This window comes from Juglans microcarpa x Juglans regia, chromosome 6D (genome assembly GCF_004785595.1).
Source record: "Juglans microcarpa x Juglans regia isolate MS1-56 chromosome 6D, Jm3101_v1.0, whole genome shotgun sequence".
Lineage (NCBI taxonomy): Eukaryota > Viridiplantae > Streptophyta > Magnoliopsida > Fagales > Juglandaceae > Juglans > Juglans microcarpa x Juglans regia.
Genome location: NC_054604.1, coordinates 23,663,333 through 23,683,193, shown reverse-complemented (window position 1 = coordinate 23,683,193; position 19,861 = coordinate 23,663,333). Strand labels below are relative to the sequence as shown.

Here is a 19,861-nt window from a genome sequence, read left to right as displayed (position 1 = left end):
TTACGAAAAACATGTACTTTTCATCAAATTTTGAAGATGAAAATGATGAATCCAATGCTAATGCTCTTATAGAAGGAAAAGTTATCGTTACATATAAGACATAAAATGTTACCGTTAAAGAAAAGATAAAAAAAAAGTTACCGTTGAAGAAAAGACAAAAAAAATTACCGTTAGAGAAATGACAAAGCATGTTACTATTGGAGGCAGGAATTCAAAATGTTACCGTTGTACTATTTTGCAAAAAACTTTATTATCAATACGCAGGTAGCTATTATCGTTAGAGAAACTGAAAAAATATTACCGTTATATGAAAATGAAAAAAATATCATCGTTAGACAATTGCAAATCAAATATTACTAAAGTATATACCGACAAAATCATATTAAAAAATACCATCGCGTTGGAAAATACATATATTAAAAAAAAATTATTATTTTTAATACCAATGTTGAATTGAAAAATAATATTGTATCCGAGAAAAAAAATCATATAAGTATTTATAAAATGTGATATTTGAAAAGAAGAGAATAAGACAAAAGAGTTAGTGGTTAAGAATGGAAATGGAAGTGAGAGAAAAAAATAATAAAAAAAAATAGAAGAATATTATTTTAATAGAATAGATAAAAGATAGGGAATGTGATGTAGAATGTTTTTTGAAGATGAGTAAAATTTAGGATAAAATTATAAGGAGTGTTCTTTTTAGCTAAAATTTAGGAAAAAATTTAAGGAAGCAGATGAAAATGCTCCAAGTGATTGGCTTAAAGATATATGACATCCATAGAGGAGAGAGAGCGAGCGAGCGAGAGAGAGAGAGAGAGAGAGAGAGAGAGAGAGAACAAATTTCAGAATATGATCATCGCTGAGCACAGATGTACAGATGTACACAGGGTCCAAACAGAGCACAGATGTACAAGACAACTGGACAGAGCACAGATGTACAAGATGTACATAACTTGTATTCAATCATTATTCAAAGGTTCCAAACAGAGCACAGATGTACAAGACATAACTGGACCGCCTGAAATTACCTCTAAACATGATACAATTTCTATATTCTTCCAATAGGAGGTCCCAACATTTCCATCGGTGAGACATCTCATTCAATCCCCCTATAAAGTACAAAACAAAGAGCTAAACTTGAAATTACAAAAGACCTTGGTTGGGTCCTACTTGTTTCAGCATTCGGTGGGGAGAGAACCCCAAGCCCATATCAAAAAATCAGCGCCTTTGGCTCTGCATGAAATTTATGGTACAACACATCATTCCAGCTATATCAATCGAGAACATTTTTCCATTGAGCTGTCGATTGATCTGCAACATAAATGCATTATGTGGAACACCTAAAATAGTTTAGCAACTCACCAGCCTTCAACGTGTGCTGTCGTTGCTCAGAATTTATGTAAATTCCTTCATTGGACTTCAGTTTGCTTGCCTCTACTTTTTTTCTCATCCTTGCAGAGCTTAAAGAGCCTTCAACTATATATATATATAAAAAAAAAAAAGAGAGCACATGTCAAAGTTGAAGATGACACGGCAAAATAAGAAAAACATATAGAATTCCAAAAAGTCACGATAGCATGGAATTGAACACTCAAATGTGATTGAGGACATCAGAGTTGGACAATATAGGCCCCCAGATACTAAGAAGCTAGAAAGGCTAAATTAAATATCAGCTAATCTGTTCTGCAGAGTTAAAAGAAAAAGGGGGGAAGTTTTGGTCATTTTAGAGAACGTGTGAACAGAACAGCATGGTGAGAACAATCCAAATCATAGATACCAGGTTTATTTGGTTCTCAACTGAGAAAACTAAACTTGACAAAGACTCAATCCCGATTAAGTTGCAGTTAGCTTTATAAAGATTCAAGCGAACCACAGGAAGTATACAAGAGAAGCACCTAACTAGGAGTAGAAAATGATACAATAAAATTTTGGAAACAACACAAGAAAATTGTGAAGACCATGCCCATTAAAATCTATAGAGGCTATCCAAAGTGTAAAATCTTGAAGAAAAAAGTTTAAGCTCTTCCATTGAGTGCCTGTGATCCTCAAAATTTCTTTCATTCCTTTCCCTCCATATACACCACAATAGACATAGGTATCCTTTCATACTGCTGCAATTTGTGAGATGCCATATAACCCTCTCCAATTGGTAGAGGTCTATTATACTTCTGGTCATAACCCAAGCCAACCCAACTCAGCCAAAGATATTGCTCCATAAGGCACGGCAATCCTGCACATACAACACTAGTCCATGACAATGATATGACATTTCCTTGGGTTATCCAGGGTGAGAATCTTCCCTACAGACGTGCCCAAGCAAAAAAAAAAAAAAAAAAAAAAAAAACAAAAAAAAAAAAACAAAAAACACTACCCTTAGAGAGTGACATAAAGCATGAGAGCGAATCACCCTGTCTCAAGTTTTGAGAGTTACTGAAGAAGCTAACGGGAGCACCAGTCATCAATCCAACATCGTCATTTCTTCCCAAATCTGCATCTGCCAAGCAAATGATGTAGGAGCTCCTATTTAACCTGACCATATGTGTTCTCAATATCTAGTTTGCGTAGAACCCTTGGTTCACCCGAACAAAGTCTACTATCCAAATATTCATTAGCAATAACAAAGTCTAAGATTTGTCTACCTTCGACAAACGCATTTTAAGGCTTTAAAATGATCTTCTCAACAACACTGCTCATCCTATTAGAAAGAACTTTGTGAATTATCTCGTACACCCCATTCACAAGGCCAATGGGAAGGTAATCTTTAACATATAATGCCTCAGCATTTTTAGGAACAAGGGCTATAAAGGTGGAGTTTTGGCCCCAGCTTTCATACTTTATTTATTTTTATCAGTAAAAGATAGATATTATATATATGAATGAAATAGGCACTTGTACACAGGAAGTATACCTAAGTGCTCCTAAATACATTCTTAAAACAATAAATTAAAGACAAGAAATCCTGAACATTGTCCTTATGCAATACAATAGTGGAAAACCAACACATTAGAGTGTGGAGAAAAAAATTCTTCAACATTGTCCTTATCTTCAAAGCAATGCGCATTCCTTTCCGTCCAAATACACCACATAATGCACAACGGAATCATCTTCCACACTGCTGCCACTTGATGACAGCCTTGCAACTTTGTGCAACAACCCAACAAATCCACCACCCTCATGGACATAACCCAAGCAACATCAACCCTTTGAAAGATCTCATCCCACAACGCCCTTGTTACCTCACAGTGTAGTAAGAGATGGTCCACAGATTCTCCATTCATCTTACACATGTAGCACCAATCCAACACTACACAACCTCTCTTTCTCAAGTTGTCTGTGGTCAATATCTTCCCAAGAGTAGTATTCCAAACAAAAAAAGCTACTTTAGAAGGCACACGAGATCTCCACATATTCTTCCATGAGAACGGAGTATTGTCAAGATGCTATAATACGCCTTAATTGTACATATCTTGTGATTATTAGACCTCCACTTCAAGCTATCCTGCTGTGCCATAGGAGTCTCCATGGAATATAGTAAGCTGAAAAAATCTGAAACACTAGGCAATTACCAATCATGGAAATCCCTATTAAAGAGAATATTTCATTGGTGCGTACCATGAGAAAATAACTGCACGTCCGCCACTGAGGCTTCCCTATTAGCTGCAATACGGTATAAAGCCGGAAAAGCCCTTTCCAATGCCTGATCTCCACACCACATGTCCCGCCAAAATCTGATTCGATTGCCCTTACCAACTACAAAGCGAATTTTATTTGTAAAGCATAGCCACCCCTTCCTTATATACTTCCATAATCCCACATCGTACCCCCCTCTCACTTCATTAGAGCACCAACCACCCAAACCAATACCATGGCTAGCGTCAATAATATCCTTCCACAATGATCCCCCCTCCCGCTTTCATACTTTATACCATTTTTCTCTTTATCATATTCCTCTTCAATAAACTAACGCATATTTTTTAGGCCTTCCTTGATCTCCCTTCACTCCTCCAAATGTTCTAAATCACCTATTCTCATTGGCACATTTCCCTGCCAAAAAACTTTTTGGACAAAATATATTTTTTTATTAAGTACTTTTTGGACAAAATCTTACAGAACTTTTGTTTCCTAAAAGGCCCCATGTTTCTCAATATGTTAGTTTGGATGTAATAACCTTTTAAGTTGTAAGAAAAAAATGACAGCTAGGTAAGAGACTGGACCAATTTGGAAAACCTTGTTTATTATTTTCTAAAACAGTTTGGTACACTTTTATACCTTGCCATTCCCAGACTACTTTGGATTCAGCCTTCACCAGCTTCGGATAACGATCTACTCGAGAATCTTCCTGAACCAATTCTTCTACCTGAAAATAGTATGGAAATGATTAATGAAAAAATTATTATAAACTCGATTAACTACACATTATCATTGATACAGCTTTTAGTACAAGAAAAAACAATAACAATAATAATCAATACAGAATAAATATACTAGTGGTCCTCAACAAGTTGCCATAAAACTTGCATTTATTTCATAAAGTCGCGTAATTGCTCCCAAAGATTTTGGAAGACTAAAGGATTTAGGTGACAACAAAGTAGGTATCTTCATTACCAGCTACCGAAAGGGTTACAAGCTTTGCAGAAATGATAGCTTAAAATGATTTACTGTGGTTTAAATTGACACAAAGCACCGAAACCTTTAAGTGAAATTGAGATGTACAACAATAGAAATCTAAAGGAAAACAGGAGTTCTCAATGCCCTGGTACAAAAAAAGCTAGCTTTGGTAATAAAAATAAGTCAAACTTTTATTAAAAAGTGCAACGAGTAGATTTTCGGTTACAAACTGTTCTTCAATGCAAGAACATTTCAGGGTGCCTTAAAATTAAAATTTGCCCAGATCCAGACAGAATAATATTTGAAACCGAGTGTTATGAATTTAAACATGGAAATAGTGCTTCTATCCCGATACTCTGGTACCACCAAAACTGGTCAGTGCAATGAGATTATATGAACAAAGGCAAACTTCTTTTTTCTTTTTTTATAAGAACAAATGCAAACTTCAGAATCTCACAAAAGCATTTCAGTCAATGAACACCTACAAAACTCATGCACAACTTTGACTTCCACTAGAGTATTGAGATAACATACTGCTTAGGACACCGGTAATGTATCTGCACTGAACCACAACAGAAAGAAGTTATTTAAGCGGAAATTGGCTCCATGCACATGAGGTTACCTTTTTCCATAGCACAGGGTCCTTCCTCTCTCTTGGCAAAAGAAGATGATCTCGTAACCTAGAAGCAACAACCCAAGGATCACATTCTCCATTTACTCTCTTTGACATCAATGCATTTTCCTCAAGTACTTCACAAACCTATCATATAGGCCACAGATAATTTAATGTTTGATTAAAAATGTTAATCAAATTGAATAAACAGGGGATAAAGAACATAATAACTAACATGTGAATAGATCGGTAACTGGTTAATAAAAGGGGATCCATATGTTAACAGAAAAACATCCACATCTACCCATGCATTGCTAAAGCTCTACTAATAAAATAACATCAGAACAGCTTGCAAGATAAAGAAGAGAAACAAATTCCAGCCGTTCCTAGACCCCCAAGGAAGACAAGGTTCTATATTTTGGTGATAAATTTGTTTAAATATAAGGAAAAAAGAGCCCAAAGGATGCCATGCAAGTAGAAAAGTATAAAAGGGTGGAGCACCAGTGGCAAAAATTCAAGAAAGAAAGAAATCCATGAAGGAATAGATGGTATTTTTTTTTATATAGGTAAACTAGAAGGAATACACGGTATTAGAACAAATCTGCCATTGATAATCATGTGAGTGTCACCTGAATATTCTTTATACGATGTCTTAGTCCTTCAACCATAAAGGGGCATTCTCAGCACACTTAATGGCTACTTCATTGCAAAAACTTTTATGCAAAATACGGATCCCAGTCTACTGATGTAAACCTATAAGAATGCCAGTGCACCCAATGAGGTAGACCGAATAATCTGCTAAGTAAGTACTCTGCATTTTGGTGAAATATCTACTATCTTTGATGTAAACAGAGCAAATGTCCTTGATTTTCACTTTCTTTTTCAAAAAAAAAGAAAAAAAAGAGGTGTTGGATAGAGTCAAACAAGGTCTGCTTACTGATTTACTTCTATTGTATTGCTTAGTAAGGTCTGCTTACTGATTTACTTAGAATGATTGGTCAAGTCAGCATCTTGTTATCCAAATCTAAATTGTGTACCTTGGTTTTAATTAAGTGGATTCTAAATGCTCAGTAAAATTATAAAGGGTGAGATATAGCCTTCCTCGAATGTGTTTAGTTTCTTCACTCCTAGTTCTAATTAATAAGTTGACTGGCACCCGAAATTGTGAATATGTATTTATCAAGGAAATGTGGATGAAGGCTAGAAGGCGGCTGATCTAATATCTATAAAAAAAAGGAAAACTAGGGTTTTCTTTAAGATACGGCAGCTAGGCAGCCAATCTCCTATTTTACTGGGTTGTGGCTAGGGTTACATGGCAACTAATCTCCTATTTTACTGGGATACAGCAGAACTGAATTTCAAATAGATTAGGATTTATTTACTAATCTTATGTTGTATTTAAATTAAACTTGTACATATTTAGATAGGATAAAGTCAGGTTAGTTTAGATAAGATAAAGATGTAGTTTGTTGAGATTCAAATTGAATTCTCAATCTTATCTTTGTAATTATTTCTAGAACTATTTTTTATATAATGAGAAGGAAGCACCTCAAAGAGGGATTCGACCAAAATCTGACATGGTATCAGAGCTACTCTGATTTCCTTTTTTTTTTTTGTACTTCCTCGGTCAACCCTAAAATCTTTAGGGTTGCTGTTTTCTGTTTTTTTCCAGAGGCTGCTTCTAGTTTCTTGATTTTCCTAGGGTCCTCTATTTCACGGCAGCAGCTCTCTTTTCTTGCTCTTGGTCTGTTTTCATGGCATCTGAAAAATCTGATTCCTTGTGCATTCAGTTCAATGGAAAAAATTATTCTGCTTGGGCATTTCACCTTCAGCTTCTTGTCAAGGGTAAAGAACTCTGGGGTCATGTTGATGGGACTATTCCAGCCCCTAACAGTGCAAAGGAATTGTCTACATGGGAGAGTAAGGATGCCAAGATCATGTCTTGGATCCTAGGTTCTATTGAGCCTCACATCATCCTCAATCTATGACCCTACAAAACCTCCAAAGCTATGTGGGAGTATTTGAAGAGAATCTACACTCAGAATAATTCCGCTCGAAGATTTCAGTTGGAATTTGAGATGGCTAATTTTTCTCAAGGTGGCTTATCAGTGGAGGACTTCTATTCTGGTTTTTCAAATCTGTGGGCTGAATACACTGACATTGTGTATTCTTCTATCCCTGCTGATGGTCTCCCTCACGTGCAAAGTGTGCATGAAACTAGTAAGAGGGATCAGTTTCTTATGAAACTACATTCTGATTTTGAATATGTTCGTTCTCATTTAATGAGTAGAGATCAAGTTCCTTCTCTTGATGATTGTTTGGGAGATTTGCTTTGGGAGGAGCAAAGGTTACTTACTCGGAGTACAATGAAAAAACAGCTTGCATCTCCTGCTCAAGTGGCATTTATAGCACAAGGAAAATCCAAGGGCCGAGACTATAGCACTACACAATGCTATAGTTGCAAGGGATTTGGTCACATTGCCACCCACTGTCCAAAGAAATTTTGTAACTATTGCAGAAAATCTGGACATATTATCAAGGACTGCCCAATCCAACCTCCTCGGAAGCAAGAGAGTGCCTATTCCACCTTTGTTGAAGTCTCGGGTGCATCCTCTTCTTCAGCTCATGCTGCTACCACTCATGCTTCAGCACCTGCCAGTTCTAGTTCTACCACTCTTACTCCCGATATGGTACAACAAATGATAATTTTTGCCTTTTCTGCTTTAGGCATCTCAGGTAAACCAAAGTCCTCTCCTAATTCTTGGCTAATAGATTCTGGTGCCTCAAATCATATGACTAATAATTCCACATTGTTGCACTATCTTCAGTCCTACGATGGTCCTCTCAAAATCCACACGGCAAATGGTAGTTCACTACCAATTTCTGCCGTGGGTGATATGTCCCCTGTCATTCGAAATGTTTTGGTTTCTCCTACTCTCTCCACAAGTTTACTTTTTGTTGGACAGCTTGTTGAAAATAATTGTAATGTCTCTTTTTTATCTTCTGGTTGTGTTGTACAGGATCGAGTGTCCGGGAGAATGATCGCGAGGGGTCCTAAGGAGGGTCGGCTATTTCCAATAAATCCTAGTTCAGCTTCTATTGCGTCTAGTTCCTTTATTTCTTGTAATGCTGTCAAAATAAGTACTAAGGATTGGCATCGACGTTTAGGACATCCCAATCCTAATGTACTCCAAACTTTGTTTAAATCTGGTGCTATTGACAATAAAAATTATGTTTCAATGGAAACAATTTCTTTTGATTGTACCTCTTGCAAACTTGCCAAAAGCAAAGTGCTACCATTTCCACAATCTGGTTCTCATGCTTCTCGGGTGTTTGATATAATTCATAGCGATGTTTGGGGTATATCTCCTGTTATATCACATGCTCACTACAAGTATTTTGTTACTTTTATTGACGATTGCAGTAGATTCACTTGGATCTATTTTCTTCGTACTAAAAGTGAAGTATTTTCTGTTTTCAAGGCAATTCTTGCACTCATTCAGACACAATTTGCTTCCTCAATCAAGGTCTTATGATCTGATTCTGGGGGTGAATATATGTCTCATGAATTTCAGAATTTTCTTCAAGAAAAAGGTATTCTTTCTCAACGTTCTTGCACATCTACACCACAACAAAATGGTGTAGCTGAGCGTAAGAATCGGCATCTACTTGATATGGTTCGGGCTCTTCTTATTGACTCATCCGTTCCATCTCGTTTTTGGTGTGAAGCATTAGCTACTGCTGTCCATTTAATTAATAGATTGCCCACACCAGTTTTACATAATGTTTCTCCCTATTCCATATTGTTTGGTCACACTCCTGGTTATTCTGATTTGCATATCTTTGATTGTGTGTGTTTTGTTCATCTTCCACCACATGAAAGACATAAATTGACTACTCAATCTGTTAAGTGTGCTTTTCTTGGATATAGTTCCACTCAAAAAGGATTTCTTTGTTATGATCCTAATGCACGAAGAATTTGAATTTCCAGGAATGTGTTATTTTTAGAAAATCAGCAATTTTTTCTCTCTCATGTCGATCCTATCTCACCTAGTTTTTCAATTCTTAATGATGAGTCCGAGCCCTTCCCTATGCCCATTCCTGATATCTCTTCTGCTCCAGTGGCTTGGTTTAAACCTGGTTTTGTCTACACTCGACGTCATAGCACCTCTTTAGCCGAGTCTCCTATGGCTTTTCAAGATTCTCCTACTCCGGCACCTGATCCAACATCCACCATAGTTCCTGCTGATTCTGTTCCTCGGAAATCTACCTGTGTCTCTCACCCACCAGATAGGTATGGTTTTTCTTCCCCCACTTCTTTCACTGCCACATTATCTTCCATTGCTATCCCTTCTTGTTACAAACAAGCTATGGAACATGAGTGCAAGCAGCAAACAATGCAGACAAAACTTGATGCACTTGCAGCTAATCAGACCTGGGATGTGGTACAATGTCCTCCTTCTATCAAACCAATTGGTAGTAAATGGGTATACTCCGTAAAGCTTCGTTCCGATGGCTCACTGGAACGATACAAAGCTAGATTGGTTGCTTTGGGGAATCGCCAAGAGTATGGCATAGATTATGATGAGACTTTTGCTCCGGTTGCCAAGATGACTACTGTTCGCTTGTTACTTGCTCTTGCTGCTTCTAAATCTTGGCAATTACGTCAAATGGATGTCAAGAATGCTTTCTTGCATGGCAATCTAAAGGAAGATATCTACATGAAACTTCCATCTGGTATGCCTATTTCCTCCCCTACGGCTGTTTGTAAATTGAAGAGGTCTTTGTATGGTCTTAAACAAGCTCCTCAAGCTTGGTTTGAGAAATTTCGCGATACTTTGCTAGGGTTTTCTTTTAAGCAAAGTAAGTACGATGCTTCCTTATTTTTGCACAAGGGCGATGCTGGAGTAGTATTCTTATTGGTATAAGTAGATGATATTATCGTCTCTGGTTCGGATGGACTTTTGATTCAAAAACTTTAGCAACATCTTCATAATGTATTTCACGTGAAGGATCTTGGGGATCTTACCTACTTTCTAGGGTTGGAAGTTAGGTATCAGCCACATGATTTATTTCTCAATCAACACAAGTATATTCAAGATCTAATTCAGTTGGGGAGATTGGAAGATACTACTCCAGTTGATACTCCTCAGGAGGTGAATGTTAAGTATAGGAAAGACGAAGGAGAACTTCCCTCAGATCCTACCTTATACCGTAAGTTAGTTGGCAGCTTGATTTATCTCACTATCACGCGCCCTAATATTTCCTAAGCTGTCCACACTGTTAGTAAGTTCATGGATTCTCCTAGACATCTTCATTTTGTAGCTGTTCGTCGGATTATTCGCTATCTACTTGGGACTCCTAATCGTGGACTGTTTTTTTCCTAAGGGTTCTTCTCTTCGATTAGTTGCCTACAGTGATGCAGATTGGGCTGAATGTCCAGACTCTTGACATTCTACTACTGGATGGTGTGTCTTCCTTGGGGATTCTCTTATCTCTTGGAAGTGTAAGAAGCAAAATTGTGTATCTAAGTCATCTATAGAGGCTAAATATTGGGCAATGTCTGTTGCATGTTCAGAAATTATGTGGTTGCGTGGTATTCTTTCATAACTCGGCTTTGCACAGGCACATCCCACGCCTCTTTATGGTGATAATACAAGTGTCATTCAAATTGTAGCTAACCCAGTTTTTCATGAATGTACAAAGCACATCGAGGTTGATTGTCACTATATCCGAGATGCCTATGAGTCTAAAGCTATCATTCTCCCTCATGTGTCCACTGAACACCAAGTAGCTGATATCTTCACCAAAGCTTTGACTCGACAACGGCATCAATACTTAGTTAGCAATTGCTCCTAGTCGACTCACTAGCATCAATTTGAGGGAGGGTATCAAAAGAAAACCCTGGTTTTCTTTAAGATACGGCAGCTAGGCAGCCAATCTCCTATTGTACTAGGTAGTGGCTAGGGTTACATGGAAACTAATCTCCTATTTTACTGGGATACAGCAGAACTGAATTTTAAATAGATTAGGATTTATTTACTAATCTTATCTTGTATTTAAATTAAACTTGTACATATTTAGATAGGATAAAGTCAGGTTAGTTTAGATAAGATGAAGATGTAGTTTGTTGAGATTCAAATTGAATTCTCAATCTTATAATTATTTCTGGAACTATTTTTTATATAATGAGAAGGAAAACACCTCAAAGAGGAATTCGACCAAAATCTGACAATATCTCAAGTCATTTATGCTCTTCCAAGGAGCTTTCAATTCTTGGAGTTATATTAAGTTACGGATATACCCAAAAAGGTCATTACTGTTCCTCCTACTGAAACAACATCTTGAGAGAGGTTGCTTGAATACAGTCTTATCATTCAGTATTTTTCTATCAAGTAGTTGTTCTCAAGACTCAAATCCATGTGCTAGCATTTGACAGACCAATGCTTTGACAATCCACCAAATAATTTAAACAAGGCTATAATACTATATGGTTGTTCTTGAATTCTCCAACACTATCATTTTTGTGCAACGGCATGGTTTTTGTGATCAAACAAGGAGAGAGCGCTACTCAGAGGGATGCATTACCCTCCCTAACATTTCAATCTAAAGGATTAAACAAATTTATTAAAGGTCCTTAATCGACCTCAACGAATTCTTTTTCATTCACCTTCTCATTAATATAACCGATATAGGGTTTCATGTATAGCTTACAGCTTAGACGCTTCTTTGGGCTCCTTCCAAGAAAGAGAAGTTCATTGTTCGCCCTTTCTATAATGCTCTCATCCCTTATGACAACAATTTCTTTCCTCAGAGGTAGAGTTGTTCAGCAGGCACCCACTTGTATCTATTAAAATACCATAATCAATAGAGAAACCTTAAAATCCATTTGGTGCTTATACATTTTAGGTTTCAGTCACACTTCCAAAATGCAGAACTCTCTCTCTCTCTCTCTCTCTCTTTCTCTCTCACACACACAAACACACATTTTGAAGTTGTTTAGCATTTCAATTTGTTTGATCTGGGTTTAGATTTAGTTAATTTTGGTTCCAATTGGAGTCTCATTCTTTCTATTTGTAATCAATTTAGTTGAGTTTTGTTGTGAGTTTCAAACCTCTAAACTTTTTTTATTGATCAAAAAAATAAAATAAAAAGGTTTTGTTGTGAGTTTCGATTTTCTATTTCTCTCTCTGTGGTAGGGGTGAAAAACCGAACCCTCGGTTCGGTTTTGTGCACAAACCGAAACCGACCGATACTGATATTTTGGGGAAGAAAATCGGCCGAAAACCGGCAGTGTAAGGGGTAAAACAGGCTGTTACGGTTGCCGGCGGGTTCACAGTCGGTTTGGCGGTTTGTTGGAAATCAGTTGCGTCTCTTCAAAAAAGAAATTGCCCAAATGTGCCATTCAATCCAACCAGACAACCACAAAATTCAAAAATCCAGAAAATAGATATCGTAAACAATAAAATCATCTAACAATCCAAGAAATCGTAAACAACAAAATCATCTAACAATCCAAGAAAATAGTAAACAACATTATCATCAATCAAGAAAATAGAAATAACACTAGACAAAAATTTTTTTATTTGGAGAGTGGAGAGGACGAAATGAGGGGGACGGCTGAGGAAGTTGCACCTGCCGATGTCGCTGGAGAGTGGAGACTGGAGTGGGGGCGAGGGTTTGAAACGGAGGGACGTGGAGGGCTGCGCAGTTGCGGACGCTGGAAGGGATGAGTCGCTGCACCGCTTGAGACTGAGAGCAGTGAGAGGACTGAGTGCTGAGGGTTGGAAATGACGAAATGAGGAGACTGAGAGCAGGGTTGTTTAAACCCTAGGCAGAAACGGCGCCGTTCCCTTTTTCTTTTTTTTTTTTTTTTTGTTTTAAACTGCATAAGCAAAACGACGCCATTTCACCTGGAAACAGCGTCGTTTTAGAATGGATTTTATATAAAAAAAAAAAAAAAAAAAATTGGTTTAAGACGTCGGCCGGTTCAACGGTTTTCTACTGGTTCGAACTGAGACCGAACCGGCCGACGTCGGTTTTAATAAAATTTCACCGTCCGCCAACCAGTTCCCTACCTGTTTTGACCGGTTCCGAGATCAGCTAGCCGGTCTGAGTCAGTCCCGGTCGGTCCTTCGGTTTCTTGTACAGCCCTACTCTGTGGATTTTGATTTCAATGGTAGTTGCACTGTTTGGTTGATTTTTCTCTGTATTTTCAATTCGGTTTTTGGGTCCTGGACAAATCTCACCTTTTACCTGTTCTCCTGTAGAGCAGGGGCGAACAGTTGTTAATGGGGTCAAGGGAAGTATCTTTACTTGGAAGAGTATCTAGTGGACTAAGGCCCCTTTGAAAACTGGGTTTTTTGCATGAACAGCCTTTCTAGGAAAGATACTCACCATGGAGAATCTTAGGGAAAGGCACATTAAGGTAATTGATTGATAGTGCATGTGCAAGAGGAATGCAAAATCTGTTGTTCATATTTTGCTCTATTGCAACATGGCTAGTGCTGTATGGAGTGATTTCTACTAACTGGCTGGATTGGCTTGGCTTGGGTCATGCCCAGAAGAGTAGTAGACCTTTTTAATCATTAGAAAGGGTTAGAAGGAAACCCAGAAATTGCCACACTTTAGAATATGATTCCTACTTGCCTCGTATGGTGTAAATGAAGGGAAAGGAAGACAGGAATTTAGAAGATCATGAATGGACACTTGAGAAGCTCAAAACTCTATTTTTTAATACTCTTTACTTTGGACAGCATCTATAACTTTAGTGGGCTTAGTATTTATGATTTTCTTGTATCGTTATCTAATTCATGACAAGTGACTCTATTGTATACACTGTATTTGTAACTAAGTTATTTTACTTGTCAAAAAATAGATATTGTTCAAAATTAATTGAAATTTCTAAGACAGGCGGGATCAATGCATTTTTGAATGAGAGGGAGTGGCGATATAACCAAACAAGAAAATAACATTCAGTATGCTGTACGAGAAAAAATAGACAGCCTCGTATACCTGGTGGTATAGCTCTTCAGCTCTGCTTGATAGATATCGTCTACGAAGAACTTTTAGAAGCAACAATGTGCATCCAACAACCTGTGAACTTTGATATTGTCAACAAGCTTCCGACTCATTTATACTATAGCATAAGCATTTAAAGGAAGTCTTTTAGAAACGGAATACCAGTGCACAAACTGGAAAAATGATAAGAATGTGCTTAGAGAACCACTGATGAATGCGACAAGAAAATGGCTTGTAACGCTCAGCTAGCAAGTCTGGGCACTTCAAATCTTTGATCCTAAATTAAAAAAATAATAATAAAAGAACATAAAGCGGATGGTCAGGGAACATCCAACCTAAAGACCCAAAAGATTCACGAAGGCTTCGTTTGGTTCTTAAACCTATCTCAACTCATCATTACAACTTTTTCAAATTCCAACACAAAATATAACAAACAATTCAACTTTTTTAAATCCCAAAATAATAATAATATTAAAAAATAATATTCTAATAATATTTTATCATCTCAACTCAACTCAGTTCAACATCCAAAAGCAGCCTAAATCTTAAGACTACAAATGAAGATGGAATGCAAACCCATGAAGATTGGTCCTTGTCTCCAACAATCTGCCAACAGCATCCATTGCCCTTTGTTTTGTATACATATAGGTAGCATTGTCCAGGACAACATTTTTCATCAGTTCGTGTCCATTTAATTCTTTCCATAAATCATCCTCTCTTACCTGATAATGGGGTATATAATCAGAAATACAATCATTGGTGACAAAATTCAAGCATGTTGTGTTCAGTCAAATACAAATATTACATAATACACAACCAATTTATTAAGTTAAGAGGGTTAAAAGGTGACAGACCCAAACTGTTCCAATTCCATCACACAAAAATTGAGCGTGCGCTTCACAAAGACGGATTTCTATCCACTCTGACTGCAAATGTCAATATATATAAATCAAATATCAGAAATATACATACCAAATTCAAAATTACTTTCTATCCCTAGAAAATCAGTACACCAAAATGAACAAGTTTTTTAGGACAGACAAGTTTCTTAGCTGTTTCATTAATATCTCCATCTTCTACACATAACCTCCCATGCTTTCTATAACCACGAACACATTCCAACTTGCCTTTATAACATTCTCCATTACTTGGACAAGGCTCACAGAAATCTGTCAGTTACCCAAATCGATTAAAACGTAACATCAATAAGTAGTCAGCATCACACTGCAAAATATTTCTTAGGACTAGTGTATTTAATATAGGTAGCAAAAATACTAAACATGGTACTGAAGAGTTACAAGAACATGCTTAGCGGTCAGACCAACAATTATTGCATAGGGCTCAGATTTAAAAAGATATTTTTTTTTTATAAGTAAGAGATCAACTTTATTGATACGAATGAAATAGGCATAGCCCATGTAAAAAGATATAAGATTACTAGCAATTCAAATGATGCAGGAATACAAATGTTAGTCGTTCCTCAAGGAATGTGTGCCTGAAAATAATTAGATGAGCTGGATCTCAAACAGGCATAACGGGTTGAGTGGGCGTTTCAATGAAATACAACAATATTTCAAGATTGAATAGACCAATATATCTACGCAACCACAAATACAAAAGCTAGAATCTAAGAAAGCAGTAAAAACAATTAACACAAACATTTTGGCCATGAAGGGAAAACTTTAAGAACTCTTTCAAAGAAAAACCTATCTGGTTGTTCAACCACCACCTATAAATCCACTATAGAAGTAATCATCACAATTGATTTTAGTAATTTTTAGACACCCACAAACTTATGCAGACTCAAAACTTGAGTTGTAATACTCACAAATAACCCACTCGATCTTTAGATCAACAACAGATCCAAAACTTCAGCCTTTTGTCATTTTTTATGACTTCCCCCACTAAAGAGCTTCAGCCAGAACTCTAGCAGTACCAATAATGAACTCATGAACTCATCGGCTCTCCAAATGATCAAAAAACTAACAAGGTGATAATCTGTGTATAGGAAAGAAAGAAACTGTTTGGCTTTTAAGGCTTAATATCTCAGTATCTCTTGCCAAAAAAAAATATATATTCTCAAACTAATGCCCATGTCTATCTGAAAATTGTGTATTATTACGTTTAGATAGGTAGGGCTCAAAAATTTTAATTTGGAATTCCAAAGCTTGGCAGGATTCAAATTCGGGCTCGTTCAATAGATGCATGTAGGGCATAAATCAAGTTTAATTTTAATTTCAGAAACCTGGTAGGATTCAAATTTGTGCCAGTTCACTCTATTACTGCTCTCACTAGCGTCTAGCAAACTGTCCACCACAGTTAGCTAGAGCAAGTGCTGCATGCATGTTGAGTGAACCATGTAAGTCTCGGCCAAGCAGGGGCCAAGTGAGATTCTAGCACTCGTTCGATCTTCAATTTTTTATCCAATTTTGCAACCAAACCAATTACACTCAATTGGACTAAGTTTTGTCTTAACAATATATCAACACATTATTTTGGCACTAACAAAAACCATATGGTGGATGGATTTTAAGACATGATCTTCGTACCACCATTCATAAGCATATAGCAGATGGAACACTTAGGTATGATCTCAATACCAATGGACGATGATCCATCCCCAACATATTATAATTCAAAGAAGTTGCAATAGAATTCTGGCACACTTCACTATCTTGTTGTTTTATATTATTAAAAGAATACCTATAAAAAAAATTTATTAAAAGAATAAAACAAATCAGTTACTGTTTTTTTTTCAGATGGCATATAAAAATTATAAAACACAAAAAAAGAAAACGCCAAGATTGCCTAAATCAATCGCCAATGACTTTAGTGTTGAACATGATAACAGGTAATGATGCGGATACAGCTTTTTTTAATGAAAAAGGCTTAGATTGAAGCCCGCTTTCATGAGCTCGATAGTACTCAAAGACTGAGTAGTTCTATTTGTAGATTTTCGCAATTCATTGTTTAAAGTTATTGGTTTATTTTCTATGTTCCATGCGTTTATTCGGTTAATAAACCTAAGTGATTGGATGAATGAATTCTTTAAGGTGAAATCTTCTTTCTATCAACTAAGGGGAATCAAGCATCTACATTGCACGTGCCCACCACACTAGTGAGATGACAAAGTCCAGCTAGAACCACCTACCACTCCACTTGGATCGCTGATAAACAGATATTCTATCGTTTTATTAAATAAAATTTGAGTCTCGGCCCGCTAAATAATACGCAAACATATAGAGAATCAATCACATTGTGAACAAATTGAACCTCACCTACACACAGACACAGAAATACGAACACACGTATCCTAACCGCAAAGATTAAATTTTTAATCCATAAAAATAAACATAGAACCAAGAAACTACTTCTCCATCAGCCAACCACCCAGAGAGCAAGTAAATCTGGCTCTGAAACCAACATATCGAGTGAGACACCATTCAGAGAGCTTTCAAGAACCGGAAAAAATAAATAAATAAATAAATAAAAGAAATAAGGGACTCACCGGAGACTGAATCAGGGGAGTCTAAGTCGAGATTATCGCAGAAGGGCTTGGGTTGGCGGTTGATGAAACTGGTGGCCAAGAAGTTGGAGGCTAAAGCGACGAAGGTTGCGATGCCGAGCACAGCCATGAGCCTCGGGAACTCGTCCCTCGAGGGGAATAAATTGTGTGGGGGTTCGATCAGAGACTTCAGCGAAGAATCTGAAGGAGGAGGAGAAGGTTTAACATTGGGTTTGGGTTTTAGTTTTGGGCGCTTCCTTGGGGTAGAAGACATCATGGTTTCTTCCATGGTTGCTACTTGCATGAGACATGGAATGGAGTGGTCTCTACATACAACATTTTAGCAGCCTCCTTCCTTTTTAGACTGTTGAACATACGATTTTGCTGGATGGGTCACGTCTACCGAACGAGGATGGATGCATTTCCGTGTATATTTCCCGTATTTCATGATGTAAAAATATGGCCGAATAACAGCCTTGGTATAACCACGTTATCGTTTTCATAAGTAAAATAGACAAAAGTTGAAATAACACAGTCAAAGGTTGAAATTTAAAAAAAATAAAAAACACAAAGAAAAATACTAAATATACTTCAGAAAAACTTACAAAAAACTTACTTCTCCATGTATCGGTTATGATATGCTAAAAATCATAAAATTTGAATTTCAAAAGAAAACTAACAAAATAAGTTTTGTAAGTAAAATTGTAAGTAAATGTAACACTACTCAAACACAAATATGGAAAGGGATCAATTGGCCAACCCCTTAGGGTTGTCGGACCACCATAAGGTGGTTTCAACCACCTCATAACGCCCTGGCTCAGAGTGGCCCAAAGAACCAATCAATCTAAATCGGGTCGAATCTAGCCAGATTCATGTTGAATTTGACCTAACTCGTTGGATCCACACTGAATCTGACCAGATCTTATTGATGTCGATATTCTATAATGAGGGGTGATCGGTTGTCATCCGAGAGATGATTAGTCAAAAATGACTAAAAATGGTAAAAAATGGTTGAGGGTTAGGGTGGGGTTTAGGATTTTAGAATATGAGGTCTATATTTTAAGGTTTTAGAAACTTTTTTTAAGAGATATGAAACCTTGATATGTCCCGTTGAGATTAGAGGGTGTTTAACACACCGTGTAACCCTTGCATGATTTATAAATAAATTATTTAATTATTATATTGTATGATTATTTATTATGGTTGATGCTATTATTTTATGTGCAATTTTATGTCATTTTTTATATATGATTTAAAGTCATTATTTTATGCTCGTAATTTTACTTGTTAGGCATTTTCAATTTTTGTTACTTAGGTATTATATTTTAAAGTCTAACTAGGTTTTGGATATTTTTATTAAGTTTTAATTATTTTGTTGAAGTTAATTAGAAAAGGGTTAGAATATAGATCCTTATGCAATTTTAGGATATAATTCTTGGGCTTAGAACTTGGTTGGAGATGAAATTTCGTTAGAAAGTGGTTTAGAACTCAAGACCCAAGCCCATTAGAAATTGTGTGTCAAAGACTTATGACCCATTGGAAGGCCCAAATCGTGTTCCAGTTATACCCTAAAACACCATACCTACACAAAAAATAGGAATTTTTGATTGGTTCCAACGGCCTCAGTCGCTCAGCCCTTGCCTTGCTCCTCCCCACAACACTGTCCAGGTCCACCCAGCATCACCAGGTAAGCCCACAACACGTTGCACTTGGTTCACATTGCACACACTGCACGATTACATTTTGGTTTCATGTTGATGGATTGCACTACCACATTCTAACCTAGCCATTGTTTAATAGTTACCTTGGGGCGTCTCACTGCCGCCTAACGCCACCAAGTAAACCTCACACTACGCCACTACACACACAAATCACATTTATTTTTTAGTTTCGCTTGAAGCTACCACAAAGGTAGGTGTAACTTCTCCCTAATGCTTTATGCTTTGCCTAGGAGCGTCATGCACCACTACCCACCAAGCCAAACCAAAGGACGAAGGTCGTATGCCACCTAGTGCACGAACAATCTCGTGTGACACTTAAGGCCACATCTCAAGCCCAATATGGTTTTCGCCGCCAACCACTGTCATTCGGACATCATTTCGCCTCTAGATAAG

At 37.1% G+C, this 19,861-nt stretch overlaps 1 protein-coding gene across 1 annotated transcript; it reads right to left on the bottom strand.

The window, feature by feature from the left end:
- Positions 1–941: 941 nt before the first annotated feature.
- LOC121235638 lies at positions 942–18,218 on the bottom strand. The gene is made up of 10 exons (XM_041131978.1): positions 17,751–18,218; positions 15,284–15,411; positions 15,097–15,168; positions 14,819–14,964; positions 14,405–14,519; positions 14,237–14,317; positions 5,231–5,368; positions 4,270–4,357; positions 1,363–1,476; positions 942–1,233 (listed from the first exon to the last, which is right to left on the bottom strand). The coding sequence occupies exons 1-10, from the start codon at positions 18,049–18,051 to the stop codon at positions 1,211–1,213; spliced, it is 1,206 nt and encodes a 401-aa protein (XP_040987912.1). The 5' UTR covers positions 18,052–18,218; the 3' UTR covers positions 942–1,210.
- Between the last annotated feature and the right edge of the window lie 1,643 nt (positions 18,219–19,861).

Coding starts and splice junctions, on each gene's coding strand:
- LOC121235638 (XM_041131978.1), bottom strand. CDS start 18,051: ATGCAAGTAGCAACCATGGAAGAAACCATGATGTCTTCTACCCCAAGG. Junction 15,412..17,750: donor CTCCCCTGATTCAGTCTCCG/GTGAGTCCCTTA, acceptor GGTAACTGACAG/ATTTCTGTGAGCCTTGTCCA. Junction 1,234..1,362: donor ACAGCACACGTTGAAGGCTG/GTGAGTTGCTAA, acceptor AATTTCATGCAG/AGCCAAAGGCGCTGATTTTT.